This window comes from Rhincodon typus, chromosome 18 (assembly GCF_021869965.1).
Source record: "Rhincodon typus isolate 14 chromosome 18, sRhiTyp1.1, whole genome shotgun sequence".
Lineage (NCBI taxonomy): Eukaryota > Metazoa > Chordata > Chondrichthyes > Orectolobiformes > Rhincodontidae > Rhincodon > Rhincodon typus.
Window position 1 is genome coordinate 25966920 of NC_063349.1, and position 20456 is coordinate 25987375.

Consider the following 20456-nt stretch of genomic DNA (forward strand, 5'->3'; position numbering starts at 1 on the left):
TATTTAAGAAACAAGGGAAAAAAAAATTCCGACTGACCTATAAATTCTACTGATTTGTCAAGCCAAGGCAATATCTTCTCACAAAAGCTGTCATTGACTGGAACGCGTAGAAAGTGACTCTCTGGGATAAAGTCAGGTTTTGGGCATGTGTTACTTGCATTGAGTACATAGCCAATATCAATCTGTTGCATTAGCTCCTATATTTGAAGCAAAACAGAAAAAACGCAAATATTATTAAATGCAGTTCAAATTATATGATTATCTCAAACTGGAGCTTTGTTTGGTTTAACTCTAATTGTGATCTGTATTGTCTTATTTCGAAACACCATGAGCCCCATTTTAACTTCCTGAAAGTGGGTGTGCTTTGAATCGTTCTTGCTCCATTTATTTCCTTTTTGTGATAAATTTCATGGCACAAATACACAAGTGATAAAACATCACTTTTTAATAAGTCAATTACTTAATAAAATCAAAGGTTTGTGTACACTAGCAGCCACACTCGTTACCTTGTTCAATACATCTCGTTGGCAACCAAGGTAAAGGTGAGGAAGAATGCGAGTTGGGCCAGTGTTGGTGACAGGTAAGCATGGCTGTGAAATGCTTGTTGGTACTACAGCAGATTTTCCTTCACAGAGGCCTGAGAAGCTAGATGAAAATGTAACAAATCCACCTATAGAAAACATCAAAAACAGATAAAATGATCAGAGTACAACTGAAAACGCTAGCAATTTTAAAACTGACAAAGGGAATGATCAACTCTTTCCAAAACCATACACAAAACACAAAGGGGTAAGGAACAGTACTTTCTCTCCCTTCTGTTTTGCTTATTACCTGTATCAAGCATGTTCAGTGATTAATACTGCTTTATTCTTTTCGGCTATTCACAAAGTTCACCAAAACAAACCCAACAACTAGTCCCTATACAGTACAAAGACTAGGGTTGTTTTTTTCACCTTCTATTCACTCACCCTGTGCAGTGCCTTCTGCCTATTGTAGATGATGGGCTAAATTCCAGTTCCCAAATCTCCCGATTATAGTTGCCAAAGTGCATGGAGCAATTTAGTGATAGCAAAAACTGCAGATGCTGGAGTCAGAGTCAATATAGTGTGGAGCTGGTGGAACACAGCATGTCAAGCAGCATCAGAGGAGCAGGAGAGTCGACTCTCCTGCTCCTCTGATGCTGTCTGACCTGCTGTGTTCCTCCAGCTCCAAACTGTATTGACTGGAGCAATTTAGTGATAATTTATGCAGCCAATAATTAGTTTTATCTTTTTAAGCAAAAGAAATAAATTTGTTGGCTGATTTCCCTATATTAAAGATGATAATTCCAGGAGAGTCTTGTATTCTAGGCTCAGACTCAATCCTTATCTTATTCTGTCTATTCTCTACCTTCTTCCACATAGGCTCCTGGCCACCATTGCAAGTCATACCAAAATGAATCTGATGGCTCACTCATTTCATGGCACAAGGCAAGGAGATAAAACCAAAAACGCACAATTAATGGTCACAACTTTTAAAATGATGATTGGTGTATAACTATTTTGTTTAAAAAAGAAAATAGTTGCATTCATATCATATTTTTCATGACCACCAGACATCTCAAAGCACCTTACAGCCAGTGGTTACATTCGGAATATAGTCACTGTTCTTGGTTGTCAGTCAAATCTCGTACATGTGCTGAATGCCATTTCACATTTTTTTTTCAGTTATTGCTTGAAAAAGAAGCATAATGTTGTGGAAAAGTGGCAATTCATAAGTCAATAAAATGAATGATTTGACCTTCCTGCACCTTAACCTATTGTAATTATTCTGGCTGCCTATTTAACTGCCCATTTAATTGTGGTCAAAAATTCCTGAATTCACGCAAACTGAGGTCCTATAATACAGAAGGATGTCAATACGATTTTAACTGCCCCACCCAGTGGCAAATCCACCTAATACAACTGGGATACTACCTGTCTGACTCTTAGCAGACAGACAGAAAGGACTATTTAAAAGAGAGAGGTCAGTATGCGGTTCTATTCAGTGGATTCCCAATGGGGTTTTACCCTTTGTCTTATGAAATCTCTCAGCTTACTACCCTAGGCTCTATTTTTGTTTCATTGCTTCGGATGGAATTATAGCCTCATTACCCAAGATAAGTAGATAAGTCTGTTGGAAGATAGACGGTGAAAGAGGGTTTTGCTTTAATAAGACTAAACCTAGTGCAAAAGTTAACAGAACTTATTGGATATCTTTGAGAAGCAGTACAGCAGGAGGCTGTTCTTCAATTGACAGGTTGCTGCTGATGTTTATAGCTTTCTTTCTATTTGTTGACACAGAGCAAAGTGTGCCACTGGCTGTCAAAAGGTGCTGTCAATGCTTTGTGAAACTTATTAATGGTATATCACCAGCATCTCTCCATTCGCAATACACACTATATTAAGGCACAAATCATTATTTGTTAGGCCCAACCAGTACTCAACCTTTCCCATGGATGACATTATTCAAAATTACAGCGCTCTGGGATTTGAAACAGTGGCTAGTTTTCCTTGTGCTCAGGGTCTTATGAAATGCACTCACGAAGCAATCAAGGCACAATGGTTAAGGTTACCACTCAATTAATAGTAACTGTCCCAATTACCACAGTAGAATTGTAGAAGATTGTTTCCATTTCAAGACCGCTATTGTGATCCCTTCATCCACCCTGATGTTCATTAATCTCACTCCCTGTAAAATTACATGGTCTAAACAATGTTATCAGGAAATTAAGGCCAGTTCAGCACAATTACAAATAAAAATAAGCTTAACTGATACCTTGGATTATTGAACAGCACAAGGCACAGATATATGAAAAGTCTTGTAAGAGCCTCGGAAGTACTAATTCTACATTAATTAAAACTAAAAGAAGCAATTTTTAGAAAGTGAAGTATTTATTCCTGTCCTGCTAGCATTTACTTAGAAACCTGGCACTAACTACATTTTCTCAATCACTATCCTGAATGTGAACAGAATTATGTTAATACACATTTTTTCCAATTTCTGAACTTCCATCTTGCTTTATACATGTTGAAAAGATCAGTAACACAAGCAGTTTAGCACTGGCTGCAATATCCCATAAACAGTTGCTCACCTTTCACAAAATACACCAATTGTATAGTGGTACATGTTTATCATTGCTTTCACTTTAGAATTTTTAAGGATTGTAATCAAATTTGACAGGACACATGTCTCAATTTTCTACCAATTAATATAGTTCCTATTACCTAACGGCCTTCTTGAAAATCACATTCACACCTTAGGAATTTGAAGAAGATTTCAGTACTGGATGACGGTCAAGCTGTTTGCTAACTTAGCAACACAGAATGAGTCAAAAGAGGTGGTGGCAATTAGATCTAGGTTTGTTTAGTGTCATGTGAAAACTGACTGTGCCTTCAGCTGATATTGCTGAAATGTTCAACGACAGACCTGTGGGGAACATGGGAAGCAGGAAGAGAAACCATTGCAAATAATACTCTGGTTATAATTAGGTAGATTAAAATGGAACCCGGTGAGATGTTGAAGGAGAATGCAGTCACGTCAAAGACTAGAGACAGATCAAGAACAATGAGGTATCATTTGCCACTAATCACCAAGCCCCGGAGATGAAGATTGGAGGGAAGAAATTTTGTGATATGTTGTGACTCAATTGGAAAAGTACACTGATTCTTGAGACTCACGGCTCCTAGAGTCACCATAAATGTTAATAGTTTAATTAAAGTATGCAGAGCTCCCAATTAACCTGTCTGACGGACTCAGGTTCTGGACACAGACGAACAATAATATGAAATAACAACCCATGTTCTAAGAATTAATAGAAAAAAAATTGGTGTTACGGGTGGAGGAAATAATTCTGAGGAAATCATTTAAAAGCATTAGTCCACAGCATTTGATGAGATATTCCTTTTGCTTCCCATGAACTTCTTTTCTCCAAGTGGAAGCTTTCACTTCTTCGCTGGAGGTACCGGGCAATTGGTACTGTAATTATAAAATCTCTTAGTTACTGGTTAAAGGCAAAGGATGGGCAAGATTAATTGACTATCTCCAGGCTTGAGTTACATTGCTGCAGACGTAGACACAAACCCTGTATCTTTCAGTCTGGAGACCTTTGCCTTTGAATCGTTCACACACCAGCTGTAGAGCTGCCCAAGAACCAGAGTTATCATCAGGCTGACAGCTTCTGGCATCCACAACTGCTCACAATTGCACAAATCAATTCAGCACTCTGCTGCTGGCCAAATCTCACACCACACATGCAACCCAGTGCCATGCCAGTTTACCTCACCTCCCTCACTACTTGAACAGACCAACAGTCCAGACACAACTCACAGCACAATTCACAATAAGTTCCAGTAACTTGTTTTTAAAAGTACAGCAGTTCCTTCCACAGTCCTTGATTTTAAAAGTCTTTTTAAATTTAGTTATCAAAAATAAAGTAAAATAAAATTATGCAATCTTTACCAAACGAATGAACCATACATTTTTTAAAACCAGAATTAAACGTGCAACCATCAACTGTAAGCATTCACTAGCATTTAACTAAAATATCTCAAATTATAATTTTCAGTGCATCATAAACCTGTCACAACACAGTTCAGGATACATTGTGATTTCAAAACCACTTTGAAGCAAATTCCCAAAAACACGAAGTCTGCCCATTTTCAAAGTCATCATCGTTTTCTCTGGTGTTATTTTGATATCACATATAATTCAAAAATTCTGTCTTCATTGCCACGTATTATGGACAGGGAGAGAAATTATGGGATACGTTTTCCCCTTTCTCATTAATTGTATGCAACAACAACAACACACTTTATTCACACAAAACCCCAATATGCAAATACAATCAAAAACTCACATGCACACACATACACATGCATAAGGATAGATTCTAGAGGACAAAGCATACCACTAGTTTATTAACAGAATACAAGAAGCAAATCACACTCAGAAGGAGTCTTTTAAGGTGTACATGGAGTAGATCTGACAGGCTCCCTGTCATAGTTCTCTGAAGATGAATGCAAGTTGGAAATCTCAATCTCCAGATGAAGCTATGGTTGACGAATCTTTGCAGGTAAAAATGAATTTATTGCCCTCATACTGCCTGAGCTGGATTGGTGTTAGGCAAGGTTCTCTTCTGACTGGAGTTATAGTCTCTCTTTGTCCTGTAGGTTCCCAGAGTGACTCATTCCTGTCTGATTCTTGCAGTAGGCAGATAGGTCTAAAGTCAGTTTCGATAATGTGACCGTAAGATCAGTGCTTCCATTGTCCACACAATTAGACGTTAGAAGCCAGTGCTACACAATTGTGGATGTTCACACTTGTCTTTGTGGAATGCTGATCTTGGAGATAAAGGCATATCAGACAGGTAGGTTATTGAATTTTGGGTATCATTTACATTTTGTGAACTTTCTAGAAACAGCTTCAGACAGAAGTTGATTTTTTTTTTGTAGAAATCAAACAGTGGCCATTTAAGCAGTAATTATCCACTTTTGATGGTCAAAGTGAATGAAGTTTGTATCTTGAGAGTTATGAATGTGGCTCTTTACTGGGCATGACACATGGATAATGCAAATTGTTCATGTTATTTTAGTCATGACCTGCATTTTTTTTAAAACAAGACCTTTAATTTTGTGTCTGTAAAGTTTAAACTCTCTCATTTTCCCCCAAAATAATTCACACATTCCAACATGATTCACTTATTTTAATGTAAAAGTTTCAAATTTTGTTCCCTTATAAGTATCTTCACTTTCATGCTCTGCACTATTACACAGATTTCTGGCGCCCATAATTGCAAGAACAGATGTTCATTTGCATTTAACAGAAGTAATAACAAAACAGCATGCGTCACAGACTGAAGAAGTGGTTACTGTAATGCTAATCAAACTACTTCAAATTGGAGCTAATGCATTTTGGAGCAGTTTGTAATTATCTGTTAATAAGTAAAAACATCTTTATATTAAAAGCACAGTCGGCACGTGGTCCACCCTTTATTGGTTACGTGCATTAATCTAAATGGGCCCAACTTTCATGGAACTGGCAACATTTCAGATCCATGAAAAATCAAGGCTCTGAGCCTATTTTAAGATTTCATATCTTAGAAGCATTGCACTAAAGGTTGTTCTCCTAAAATTCTTAACAGATGAAGCAGGAGGCCAGTAATTCTATTTAGCTCCTTCACTATATTCCCTTCATACAACAATTCCTCTTCACAGAAATTGCTTGCATTTATACAGAATCATTAAATGTGTGAATTAATGTCTCTTCATAAGCAAGTATTGAATTTAGTGGGAGCAACCAAATGGAATATTCTATTCTATATGGTATTGAATTTCAAGCATTTTTGATGCTGCACTCATCCAGAAGAGCATTAAGTTATTGGCATGTCGAGTGTCAAGGAGAGGAAGGTGGGAGTGGTAAATCATTTGTTGGAGATATTCAGTTTTTTGTCCTGTTCTTGCAACTGCCATGTTAGGCCAGTTAAAAACAGAAGGATACAAGCAGCATGAAAAGGAATAGACCATTTAGCTCTTTGAGCTTGTTTCACTATTCAAAACAAATCATAGATGATTATCTACCTAAACCCCACCTCTCACACTATCCCCTTATCACAGTGTCCAAAAGTTAATGGCTTCTGCTTGAATAACTTAATGACTAAGAATCAACAATTCTCTGACAGAATTCTGAATGTTCTGATTCTAAATCTTTACGTGAAAAAAAATTTCCTCATCTCAGCCCTTAACAACTGATCACTTGCTCCGATGCTGTGAAACAACAACGCCTCTTCTTCGTCAGGAGGCTTAGGAAATTCAGCATGTCCATCAGGACCCTCACCAACATTTATAGATGCACCACAGAAAGCATTCTATCTGCATGCATAATGCCTTAGTACGGCAACTGCTCTGCCCAGGACTGGAAGAAAATACAGAAAGTTATGTACATAGCCCAGACCATCATGAAAGCCAACCTCCCATACATGGATGCCATCTACATTTCTTATTGCCGTGGAAAGGCTGCCAACATTATTAAAGTCCCGATAGTACTCTCTTCCAACCTCTTGTGTCAGACGGAAGATACAGAAGCTTAAAACACATGAACCAACAGGTTCAAGAACAGCTTCTTCCCTGCTGTTATTAGACTGATGAATAGACCTCTCTAATTTCAAATCTAATGTTGATCTTTTTTCTGAAGAAGGGTCCAGACCCAAAACGTCAGCATTCCTGCTCCTCTGATGCTGCTTGGCCTGCTGTGTTCATCCAGCTCTCCACCTTGTTACCTCAGATTCTTCACCATCGGCAGTTCCTACTATTTCTAATGTTGATCTTGCTTTTGTACACCTCCTGTGCAGCCGTGACCTTGTATATTTCAATCATCTGAACACCCTATGATCTGTATGTCCTTATATGCTATGATCTGCCTGTACTGCTCATAAAACAAAACTTTTCCCTGTACTTAGGTACATGTCACAACAATAAATCAAAATCAAACCAAACCCCTAATTCTGGACTGTTAAGCTAGGGAAATATCCTCCCAGGTTTATCCCTTCAAAGATCTTAAGAATTTTAGATGCTTCACTGAAAAGGCTTCTCATTATGTTGTACATCGGGGAAAACAGACCAAACCTACACAGTCTCCCTTCATTGACAAGATTTTCCCAAAAGTCAACGCAATGAATTTTTGTCGCCTTCCCACCGAGGTAAGGATTTCCTTTCTTAGGTAAGGACTTGAACTAGTACACAATACTCCAAGTTAATCTTGCCAAGGCTCTATACAGTTGCAGTATAGCTTCTTTACTTTTAGATTACAGAGTGGAATAAAGGTTAACAAACTATTTCATTTATAATGCTTATTGTGCCTTCATATTGACTTTGCATGTGTTGTATATAAGTACAACCATGTCCCCTCAGGATACCAGCATTAACCAGTCACCCACTATTTAAAATGTTTTTGTTTCTTTCCAAAGTAAGTAGCCTCACATTTCCCATATTCCATTTGCCAACTTCTTGCCAAATCTCCTAATCTGCCTGCACCCTTTGCAGATCATGTTGTCTTCACACTTACATTTTACTTTATCATCAACAATTATGTTAGCAGCAAACATGGACATGTTAGATTTAGTCTTCTCATTCAAGTTATTGAAATACATTGTAAACTGCTAGGTCCTAAACACTGATCCTTGAAATATCTCATTAGTACAGCTTGCCAACCCAAAAATGACCAATTCGTTCCTACTTTCTCATTTCTGCCCATTAACTGACTCACAAACCATGCTTAATATATTAACTCCAAATCCCATGAGCTGTAATTTTGTATAATAAACTTACAGAACACCTCTTGAAAATAAGTACACCAAATCGCTAAATCTACCTCCTAGTTTAAACCTCAAAATTCACTAACAGATTTGTCAAACATGTTTTTCCTTTGTAGTTCAGTGTTGACTATCTGATCTTTTTAAGATGATCCATGTGCCTTGTTACCACATACCAAAAACAGATCTTAGCATTTCTCCTGCTCTTGATTTCAGGTTAACTGGTCTATAGTTGGCAGTTCTCTCTCTCCCTCCCTTCTTCTTTGAATAACGAAATTACATTTTCTCCTTTCTAATCCATTACAACTGATCTGGAATTTAGGGAATTCTGGAAGACCAAGACCAATGCACTATTACCTCTGTAGCAACCATCTTTAAAAAGACCTAGGATGCAACCCATCAAGTCCAGAAGATTAATCAACTTTAAATCCCATTAATATTTTTATAGTGTCTTTGCCATTTCTTTATTCACTGCTACAGTTTTCATTGAAAAGAGAAACATTTTGTTGAAGTTTTCACTCACCATAACAAACTTCAAATGATCACAACAGACTATTCTACAAGAAGAGGGTGGGACCCATTGGGAAGAAGATCAAATTTGCATAAACTCAGAGCATTTTGAAAAACACCAGAGAGAGAGAGGGAGAGATCTTTATTCCATGCATTTGGAATGGATTCAAATCTGGGTTTCAGGTGGTAAAAAGAAACAAAATCTTTGGAAACATTGTGCCATCCAGTATTCTCAGTCTAACATCTTTGAAAGCACTGGTTTCCGGTCACTCTATTTTTGAAATCTGTAGTTACAGAAAGAAGAAAATTGGTGATAATCATACACTAGAGATCTCAGGCCCCAAAAGTAATAATTATTCCTGGACAAGAGTCATGAAAAAGTTTTTCCATAAAAGCAAAAGGTTACTTCACCTTCACTTTCCAGATTTTCTGGTTTGAAATCTACAATATATAATGTCTTGAGAGCAGTGATCACAGTCTAAACATTATAATTTATATACAAAATATACCTAAAACACAACTGAACAATCTTTTAAAATCTATCAATAAAGAACCCCATGACTTCAGATAACCTGTCAAATTTGGCAGAGTAAAGCCAAGCAGCGGCCAATTTATATATTCAACAATTGATCTTGAAGGCTAATAAGTTTTTAAAACTTAACTCAGGTTTTGCTGGCAATTGCCCTCATGAAGGTGCTGGTCATCTCTTCCTTGAATACGGGACAACAGTTTACTTGGCCATTTCCGTGGGCAATTAAGAGTGAATTACAATTTGGAATCTGAAGTCACACACAGACCAGAATGAGCAAGGTTGGCAGATTGCCTGCCTCGAAGGAAACTAGTGAAGTAAATGAGTTTTTGCCAGTCCGGTTGCACCACAATCACCACTATTCCAGATTTGTTTAATTGAATTTAAATTCTCCAGCTTCCATGGTGAGATTTGAACTCATAGCTCTGGATTACCAATACTGTAGTATAACCAATATGTCACAGTCCCTACTGTACCATCGGTGACCATTTCTACATGTAGAACCTGAGTTAGCAGACATTAAAATTGGCAGCTAAACATTACCGTGAGGCAGCACACTTGCTTTTCCCAACAAATCCAAGACAGATTGATTGATTGATTGTTATAATTGGTAAGCAATTTATTCATCAATATAATGTCCAAACACCACAATGGTTGAAGGCAAACAGGATGGACTTTGGTCTGTTGTCCATCAATTCTTATGATCCTACAACTTCTGCAAGGCCACAGAATATTGCTCCAGGCCTCTCTACAATATGCTTTTTCTTTTTAGCATGCGGCAGTTCTGCGCATCAGCTCCACTGCACACTTACATCAAACTAACTCACGTCGATCATGTGACTCCTGGCACACTCTATGCATTATTAGTCTCCCAACTTGATGCTGATCAAAAGATGTTGTGAAACTTGAAAGAGTTCAGAAAAGATTTACAAGGAAGTTGCCAGAGTTGGAGGGTTTGAGCTATAGGGAGAGGCTGAATAGACTCCGGCTATTTTCCCTGGAGCGTTGGAGGCTGATGGGTGACCTTATAGAGGTTCATAAAATCATGAGGAGCACAGATAGGGTGAATAGCCAAGGTCTTTTCCCCAGGGTAGCAGAGTCCAAAACTTTGGGGCGGCATGGTGGCACAGTGGTTAGCACTGCTGCCTCACAGCGCCAGTGACCCAGGCTCAATTCCTTGGGCGACTGTCTGTGTCAAGTTAGCACATTCTCCCCGTGTCTGCGTGGGTTTCCTCTGGGTGCCCCGGTTTCCTCCCACAGTCCAAAGATGTGCAGGCTAGGTGGATTGGCCATGCTAAATTGCCCGTAGTGTTCAGGGATGTGTAGATTAGGGGTTATAGGGGGATGGGTTTGGGTGGGTGCTCTGAGGGTCGGTGTAGACTTGTTGAGCCGAAGGGCCTGTTTCTACATTGTAGGGATTCTATGATCTAGAGGGCATAGGTTTAAGGTGAGAGAGGAAAGATCTAAAAGCCACCTAATGGGCAACTTTTTCATGCAGAGGGTGGTGCCTGTATGGAGTGAGCTGCCAAAGGAAGTAGTGTAGGCTGGTACAATTACAACATTTGAAAAGGCATCTGGATGCGTACATGACTGGGAAATGTTTAGAGGGATATGGGCCAAATGCTGGCAAATGGGCCTAGATTAATTTAGGATATCCAGTCAGCATGGATGAGTTGGACCAAAGGGTCTGTTTCCATGTTTTACAGCTCTATGACTCGGAGTGTGCTAGGCATGAGATTATGTCGCTGTGTAAGTTTCATAATTCTGACAGCATCCATGAGGTGTTAAAAATGGAGTTTTGCGCTGCGAGATCTGCTTGACTTAAAACTGGAAGAAAACAACAAGAAAAGGCAGGAAAACAAGCAAAAATAACCTCTATTATTGATTAATTCAGTCATGGATTTGAGCAAAGTAATTTTTAATAAACATTTAATTCAAGTGATGAATTAAATTAAATATTTAACAAATCAGATGGCCAGTGTGAATAATTAACTGAAAATCAAAATTGGTGCTAGAATAGTAATTAAGTACATTGTAAACACACAGCATCACAAAATACTTACAGAACACTGATTGAGGAAATAATCCATGGAATTAAGATGGACCTGTACTAAATTATCTTTTTTTAAACTGTGCATTTCTCAAGAGTTTCCAGAGCTAATATTTAACAATGCAAAGTGAATCAAAGCATGTCAGCGCTCTATGAACAAACTTCTCTCCCTTCATTCTCTTGCTGAGGTAAGAGTTGTGTAAGGTAAAATGCGCCATGCTAATTCAAGTTCCACAAGAAATGGAGAATGATATCTTCCATCTGTTAATTATTGAACAGCTAACCATTTATAGCACTATAAACATTAGGTTTTAGTTCTGTTTTCAGAAAACCTGTGTTCTAGATTTACATATGGTAATCGATCTGAACCTTTGAATAATACAGTCACCGTTCCATCTTGTAAGAACCCAGCAACTAAAGCCTGAAAAAACATGCTTTCTCCCATTGGCAAAATAAGCACGGCAATGCAATTTAGTTATCTTCTAAAAACATAACTTAGTGTCCCAAACATGCAGCATTCCACAAGATTAAATGCAACATTTAAGTGATAATAAAGACCATTCATATTGCTAAAGATTGATTACTGTTACCTTGTTCGAGCAAGATTACAATAAAATTAGCAAATTTCTCAAGAATTTCATATTTATTCAAATCAGAATCAGATTAGGTTTACTCAATGTTGTATACTGCAGTATCAGCTCAAATGACTTATTTGATGTTAGAATGTGGGGAGCACAGGCTCAATTACATTTATTACCCACTTCTAAATGCCCTGAGGAAGTGGTGGGGAACAACATCTACACAAATGATTGGTTTACCAAGACACATCAGAGGGCTTTCAGAGCCAATTACGCAGTATGGGACTGAAATCACATGTAAATGATGCCAGATATGGATGCTGAGTTGATTTTCCTGAAAGGATTGTGAATAAGAGCCAGTTGGTTCAATAATATGTCACTACAAGAAATCACATACTTTCATTCTCATATTTTTCTGGTTTGATTGCACAAGTTACAGGTTTACTGAACTCTGTTTCATAACTTGATATGATGAGTTATTACCTCATAAAAAGGAATACAAACTGACTTCAGTATCAGAATAATGTATGGTTTTTATCATGTCCTTCTAAAATAGTGCATCTATATGCTATATTAAATTGTCTTATGTAAAGTATATATTTTTTTATGAGCGTTTTGCATTCAGGCTGTACTTCAGTTGTCAATTAGTTCTGACAAATGGTAGCAAGTGATTATTAAAATAAAGCTGATCAATTGAATCATTCAATACAGACAATTAAAAAAACTAAGTATTTAATAATAACACAGTTAAAGTGTAAACTTGTCTTCGGAAACACCATTACATGCAGAAAAAATTCACCCCTTAATTTCAGGACCTTCCAAACCAATTATGAAGCCATATACTGGCAGACAAATAAACCATCATGGTGTGAGTTTGTGATAACTGCTAAATACAAGAAACAGAAAGGAATGTTTTTTTAATTTATTGCAATAAAATCAGTGATTCTAAACATTACATTATACAGTGATTAATAATGATTTTTAGATTAGTTAATGTTGCAAATACTTATAATGAATGCTTAGAACATGACTAACAATGAGGGGAAGGGCTAAAATTACAGAAGTGAAACTTTCCATTTATCAGTTAAGTGGCAGGAAGTGCTTTAGTTGCTACTATTGTTACCAGTAGAAAACTAACAGCTTCATTCATTTGTGTCCCAACTGAACGTTTAACAAGATGTATGCTGCAGCTGAAGAAGTGTATCCGAGTTGCATGTATATTATGGGAGACTAAAACATTTACATTCCTCCTCTTCATTTCACTGTTCTTGTTCCCTCTGCATCCCAAGTTGCTGACTCCAATCCCAAGCACTGATTTCCCCACCTTCGCCAACAAAACCTTATCCGCCAATAACACTCTGGGACCTTCTCACTGACAGCAAACCCCTTGGTTTGACTGAAGGCTATGAAGCACCTTCGACTTTGAGACATGGCCACTTGGTTGATCCACCTGGAGCGTGTTTGCCGGTTACTCTGCTGGCACGTGCTGTAGATGAGAGATTGACATTGCACGATTCTATAGAGAAGCCTGACTCTCTTCTTGATTGATCACTGTTGACAACCAAGACAAACTGCCTGGCTTTGTGTCTATTCTAAAAAGAAAGTAAAGAAAAAGTACCATAAGGTGGCAAAGCACAAAAAGACAAGTCCAAACAAGGCATGGATGCTGTGAACATCGAAGCATGCACAAAGTCAGAGTTAGAACAGAGACAGCGAGAGTGCACCCAGGTCCAAAACACGAGATGGCTGCCTGTTTCCGCAGCATTGTTCCAGTGAAAGGTGTTGGTGCACTCCAAAGTGCAGCACTGAAGTACAAAGCTGTACTGTAAGTGGATTGCAGATGACGAAACTGGCACAAGGCCCATGGATGGGGTGCAGTGGAGACAGGTTGCCCTGAGATGCCTGGTGTTCACGATTGAGGTCTGGAGAGCAAGTGGTGAGCTAAAGTTACCAGGTAACCATACTAACTTTCATGTTAGGAACTGTTGCCATCTCATTTCTATCTCGCATGTGGGAGATTGGGAAACTGTGTATAAATGAGGCAAGATTAACTAATCGCAGTATGTTAATGTGTGCTAATATATGTAAATAGGTCTCTCACTGCTCACTGACAAGACCTCATTCGCCATAGAACACTTGGTTGGAAAATGGGGCTTTTTGTTCTTCAAGCTGAGAAGTTCCCCGCTGGGCATCTCAAACGATTTTTCAAATTTCTCATTGGAGCTGGGAGTATTCCACCCCTAGACTCCAAACATCTAGTTTTAAGACCAGGTATGACTAATATTCACTTAACCAAGCTGGCAGAGCATTTGAGGTAGCTTTGGAATTATACTGCAGCATGAGTCACAACCTAGTGATCGGAAAAAGGGGAAAACAGAATTGCAAACAAAAGATCTACACACCAAGTTATTAGATGACAAAGTCCAGAAGGACTGTCTGTATGAAGAGCAGTTGTCCCAAAGACAAAGCATTTATTCTTGCACTATCATAATGTATTTATGTAGGTGGAGCATCTTATGTGATACAATTATTGTAATAAAAGTAAGAAAGTGAAGAGGACGGAGAAAATAAGGAATAAGTCTATTGCTGTCATGAATTCTGAGAAAGGTATTACTCAACTCAATTCAGCAAAGCGTCACCACTTCTTTATATCTGTTTAAACATGCTTTTATACATTTACAAGTCTAAATTATGCACTGTTAGTCACTTAATAACAGTTACAAAAAGTAACATTTCCAGTATATCAGAATAATAGAATTGTATATCCAGATTTGTAATGTTTTAGTGAAAATCTCCAGCCACTAGGAAATCCTAGGAATGCACAATGGGAAACTGCGTACTTATACATTCTCAAACTGGCATTTCTGGGATGATAACAGTGGTCATAGCTCCAGGTCAAAGTTTATGCTTCAAACTCACTTTTGGTAAGCTGAGCCCTTCGACCTTATACATTTCTGAATTATGCAGCCATGAAATATATTTCTAAAAATGTTTTTAATAATGCTTTACACCCTTACACAATGCAATGTTTCTGAGAAAGTAACAGCAAGATATGGATAATTGATGATTTTTTAAAAATCATTTAGTTGGCTAGTGTTCTCTTCTATCAAATCAATACACAAGAGGGTGCTTTCGTTATAGCAAGGTTTAGGCATATATATATGTATAAATATAATATATTTAAGTTCCTCCACAAACTAAAAGTGAGTTTCTCAAAAAGTATGTTAATGACTCTGAAATAAGATTATGGTAGGATTTTCACGCTAATTAGTTTGCCTTTAACCTGCTCCCATTCTCCTTACTCTGAGCTTCCTGAGCTCCCACATTGTTCCCAATCCTTGCTGAGCAGACATATCAAAGCATCATTCCCCTATTGCTCTCCTCTTATCCAGATCCCATTACTCTCATCCTCTAAGATTCCCAAGGAGAGTTTCCATACCTAATGACAACCCACCAATAACTCATCATGGTAACAGTATTTACACAGCCTACGTCCATCCCACCACCTCTCTCCCAATACTTCAAACGCAGTTGCGGATCCTCCAACCTCTTGCTACCTTACCTCAACACCCCTCTACAAGCCCTAATAGAACTATCAGATGTCACTTGGCTTCCAAGCATTGTCACCTTCCCTCCCAGTAGCCCAACTGCCATCATATCTGTTGCTACATTTCTCCAGATTCTTTAACTACCAACATTCCCTCTATCCCATGATTCCAATCTCAAGGCACCCAACCTCATACTAAGCACAGGCTCAAGGAAATGTAAACAATACAGATGCGAGAATGGATTTTGCTCTCTTTTTAGCTTTGCATCTACAGACAAAAAAAATCAGGAAGATTGGCTGCATTTATTCACAATAAAATCAACGCTCTTGACTATTACAAAGGATTATAACGCATAATTGTACATCATTTGCAAGGAAGATTCATTATAAAAATGATATCTAATGTAAATTTTCTGTTCATCATACCATAGATATCACAGTGAAATGCAATTTTCTATGCTGTATTCAAAATCAAACGAAAAGAAACAATGTCAATAAATTCAAATGTATGGGAAACACTGGAACTACAATGTTAGCTGATTGTGAATTATATTTTTCTACAAAGTTGGAGTTCTACTCTCTAGCCTGAAGTGATTAGCTTAGCCAATTTTGACTTTTTATTTGAACAGAATATATATAGGTTCACATTATACCATCTAATGTGCACCTCCCTATACAATACATCATTCAGCTCACTGTGAGCTGTGTTACTTTACAGAAAGCCAGTGGTGACAAAGAACGAGAGTTAATATTTACTCAGACTTGCATTTAGTTACAGAAATAAATATTTCAAGCATTCACTTCCTAACACAACCACATTTCAATAAGCGTCTCTTTATATGCTCAAGTGAAACTCTAGTTAATGTCCACCACCTGCACACAACCAAGTACATTTAATATACAGGAAGATCCACTGTTAGCAAAATTTAAATATAGAAATCTTACAAGAATGTCAATTCTTCTCCAAATGTTATTTCCAATTAGATCAAATTATCCCTCTCCGACCTATTCGATTTGTCCAAAGCCTTTGATAAGTTGACCACTCCTCCAACATTTTGCCACCATCATTCAGCTAGATTGAACTTCAGGAAGCCGCTTCTATTCTTGACTATCCAGCCACAGCCAGACAACTGCCAGCAATGGCTGCCTACCACCTCTCCCACACCCTGTTATCTCTGGTGTCCCCCAAGGATCTATCCAGTCTCCTCTTTCTCATCCACACAATGCTTCTCTATGGCACCATCCAAATAAACACAATTCACATGTACATGGAACTGGATGGCCGTCAATCTCACCAACACCTCCTTCGACCCCCTCCTGTATCCAACAACCAGTCCTGGACAGGCAGAAATTTTTCACACCTAAACATTATGTAACACCCTTATTCAAAAATGTGAGGGAGACAATAAACAGGTAACTGCAGGCCAGTTAACTTAACATCTGTCATTAGGAAAATGCTAGAATCTTCTATAAAGGCTGTAATTGAAAAGTATTTAAAAATATATAACAAAATCATGCAGAATCAGCTGGGCTTCTTGAAGCAGAAATCATGCCTGTGACAAAATTGTTTGAGAGTTCTTTGAGGTAGTAATAAGCAGGAAAGATAAAGAGGAACCATAGATGTACTATATTTATATTTTCCAGATGTGCTCAATAAGATACCACACAAAAGAACTCATGGTGTTGGAGGTAGTATATTAGCATGGGTAAAGGATTGGCTAACTAATAGAAGGCAAAGAGTTGAGGTAAAGGGAACATTTTCAGAGCTGGAAACCTGTAACTAGTGGTTTGACAGAGGAATCAGTGCTGGGTCCACAATTATTTAAAATATGCATTTATGACTTGGATGAATAAAATGAGTGTACTATAGCCAAGTTTGCAGGTGATGTAAAAATAGGTGGGAAGACAAGTAGTGAGGATGACAGAGTCTACAGAGAGATATGGACAGGTTGAGCAAGTGGGCAAAAACCTGGCAGATGGAATGTAATGTAGGAAAATGTGAATCTGCACTTTGGCAGAAAGAATAGAAGAGCTTAATATTATTTAAAATCCAGAAAGACTGCAGAAACCTGTAGCACAGAGAGATTTGGGTGTCTTTTTGCCTGAATCACAAAAAAATTAGTGAAGTTCAGTGGATAATAGGGAAGGCAAATGGACTGCTGGCCCTAAATTCAAAGCGAATGGAGTATAAAAATGGGGAGATCTTACTAAAACTATACAAGACCACAGCTGGAATACTGCGAAAAGTTTTGGTCTCTTGAACTCCATAAAGATATACTATCATTGGAGGCAGTCTACAGAATCACTCAGTTAATTCCAGTTATGGAGGGATCTTCATATGAGGAAAGGTAGACTATGTTGGATCCATACTCATATGTTTCACAAGGTCACCTCTCATTCTTCTCAACTCCAATAAGATTCTTATGGGGTTTGACAGAGTAGATGCTGAGCAGTGCCTTTGCTTTACAGGCAAATTCCAGGATGATCAGCAATTCCTTATTCTGAGATTATACCTATTTAAGACAGAGATGAAGGGGATTTTTTTCTCTCCTAGGGCAGTGAATCTGTGGACTTTTTTTTTACTGCAAAGGCTGTTGTGACTGGCTCATTAAATATTTTCAAGGCTAAGATAGACAGATTTTTGTAAGGGAACCCAGGGATATGGGGGAAAGGCAGGAAAGTAGAGTTGAGGATTATGAGATCAGCCATAAGCCAACTGAATGACTCAGTGGGCCATACGACCTGTTTTTGCTCCTACGTCTTATGGTTTAAACATTGGCAAAACTGAAGCCTTTATTTTCAGCCTTTATCTCAAACCTCATCCCTTGCCCAGGCAGATGACTAAGCTGAACCAGAATGTTTGCAAACTTAGTGCCATATTTGACTCCAAAATGCTTTCTGATTGCACATCTGCTCCATCATTTAGATCACCTAGAGATCCTCACTCATGCCTCCATTACTTCTAGACTTGACTGTTTAAATGTACTCCTTGCTGTTCTTGCATGTTCTACTTTCCCATAAAACTGAGGTTGTGTTGTCCAAGCCCTAATTCACACTAAGTCCCAGTCTCACTGATATGTCCTGGCTCCCAGTTAAGCAGCCAAATAAAAGCAAAATACTGTGGATGCTGGAAATCTAAAATTAAAAAGAGAATGTGCTGGAGAAATGCAGCAGATCTGGCAGCATCATTTTCAGTTCTAAAGGGGCGGCACAGTGGCTCAGTGGTTAGCACTGTTGCCTCACAGCACCAGTGACCTGGTTCAATTCCAGTGCCTGTGCAGGTTTCCTCCCATAGTCCAAAGATGTGCAGGATAGGTGGATTGGTCATGCTAAATTGCCCATAGTATGCAGGTTAATTGGATTAGCCATGGGAAGTGCAGGGTTACAGTAATACGGGGTGTTGAGCCTGGTTTGGATGCTCTCTGGACAGTCGGAGTCGACATGTTGGGCCGAATGGCCTGTTTCCACACTGTAGTGATTCTATTGATGCATAAAGTCGTCATACTGGACTCGAAATGTTAACTCTGTTTCTCTCATCACTAGGTTGCCAGACATGCTGAGCTTTTCCAGAAATTTCTGCTTTTAACCAAGTCAAGCAGCATTTTGATCTTAAAACTTATGTCATTGTTTTACAATTCTTCCACGCATTCACATTCCACCCGAGTCTCTAATCTTCTCCAGCCCTGGAACCAACGATTCCCCTAAGTCGCACAGTTGCCCTTGAAAGTTCCCAAGCCAACCATGACAAAATCTTTAGGACACCATGCACGCATAACCATGCAAAACAAAAATGTAAATGTACGGACACTTCAACAAATCACCAATGTACAAAGAAAACTCAGAAGATGCACGGGTACAGCTTTCAAGGTTTCCTCTGATTTTGACCTCTTGAGCATCCTGCTTTTAATAAGCTCCACAACTCTCAGCTGTATATTAAAATGCAAAGGTCTAAATCTTGTTAAACCTATCAGCCTCTTTCTTCTTTTAAAACTCTCCTTAAAATTTAGTTCCTGCTTGTTAAAACCCACTTTTTATGTTCCCCAAAGTCTATGTGGTTTAGCATCAAATCTTGTTTGCTAACACTTCTGTGAAGAGCTTTGGCACATTTTACCATTTTTAAAAGGCTCTATACAAATACAGGATTGTGTTATTTTCAGCAGTTTGTGGGCCTGATGAAGTTGCAATATATGCAGCATAACTCCAAGTGCAATGACCCGTATAAAAACAAATTTCAAACTTTGAACTCAACCATTTAATGTTTTATTACACTTCCATGGTGAGTTCATTGGGAACTACTATGTTTACGAGGATATTGTTGCCAATTACATCAAGCCATTTCCTTAGATAATTGCCACCATTATTTTTATTTTAACAAGGCAAAGTACAAACTAACTGAACTCCAATCAGCAAATATCTAAAGTCAGAATGAAACTGGTTTTAGCCATATTTGAGCAACAGATGTTTGTCCTACATACTTGTTACAACTTTTAAGTTCACAAATTTAGTAATAACCATTGCAATGATATAATCCATTCATAAGTTTGTAGACAATGGGAAACTGATTGAAAGCAGTGTTCATCAGAGAGTACATTTACCTCACTACAATATGCTTTACAATGTTGAAAAATGTAATCAGTGTCATCCCTGTTGCAATGCAGCCCTCTTGTATTTATTTTACACCTACTTTCAACATTTATCTTTAACCTACATCCTTTGCCCTTTCTACGACACTGTTTTGCTGTCTCACTACTTCATATCAAATGGATTCATGAAACAGAATAAATATGTTTCCAATCAAAACTACGACAATTTTTTCCAAATAAAAACCGAAGGAACTGCGGATGCTGTAAATCAGGAACAAAAACAAAGTTGCTGGAGAAGCTCAGCAGGTCTGGCAGCATCTGTGAAGGAAAAAA

The 20456-nt window shown here is 38.2% G+C and overlaps 1 protein-coding gene across 1 annotated transcript in view; it reads right to left on the minus strand.

Annotated features, from left to right (window-relative positions):
- LOC109923101 (dual specificity protein phosphatase 16) overlaps window positions 1–20456 on the minus strand; it is a 67758-nt gene that overhangs the window by 13558 nt on the left and 33744 nt on the right. Inside the window, exons 3-4 of the mRNA XM_048607898.1 lie at window positions 507–670; window positions 38–197 (exon numbers count right to left, since the gene is read on the minus strand). Coding sequence (XP_048463855.1) covers window positions 38–197; window positions 507–670 — 324 coding nt within the window. The remainder of the gene's footprint in view (window positions 1–37; window positions 198–506; window positions 671–20456) is intronic.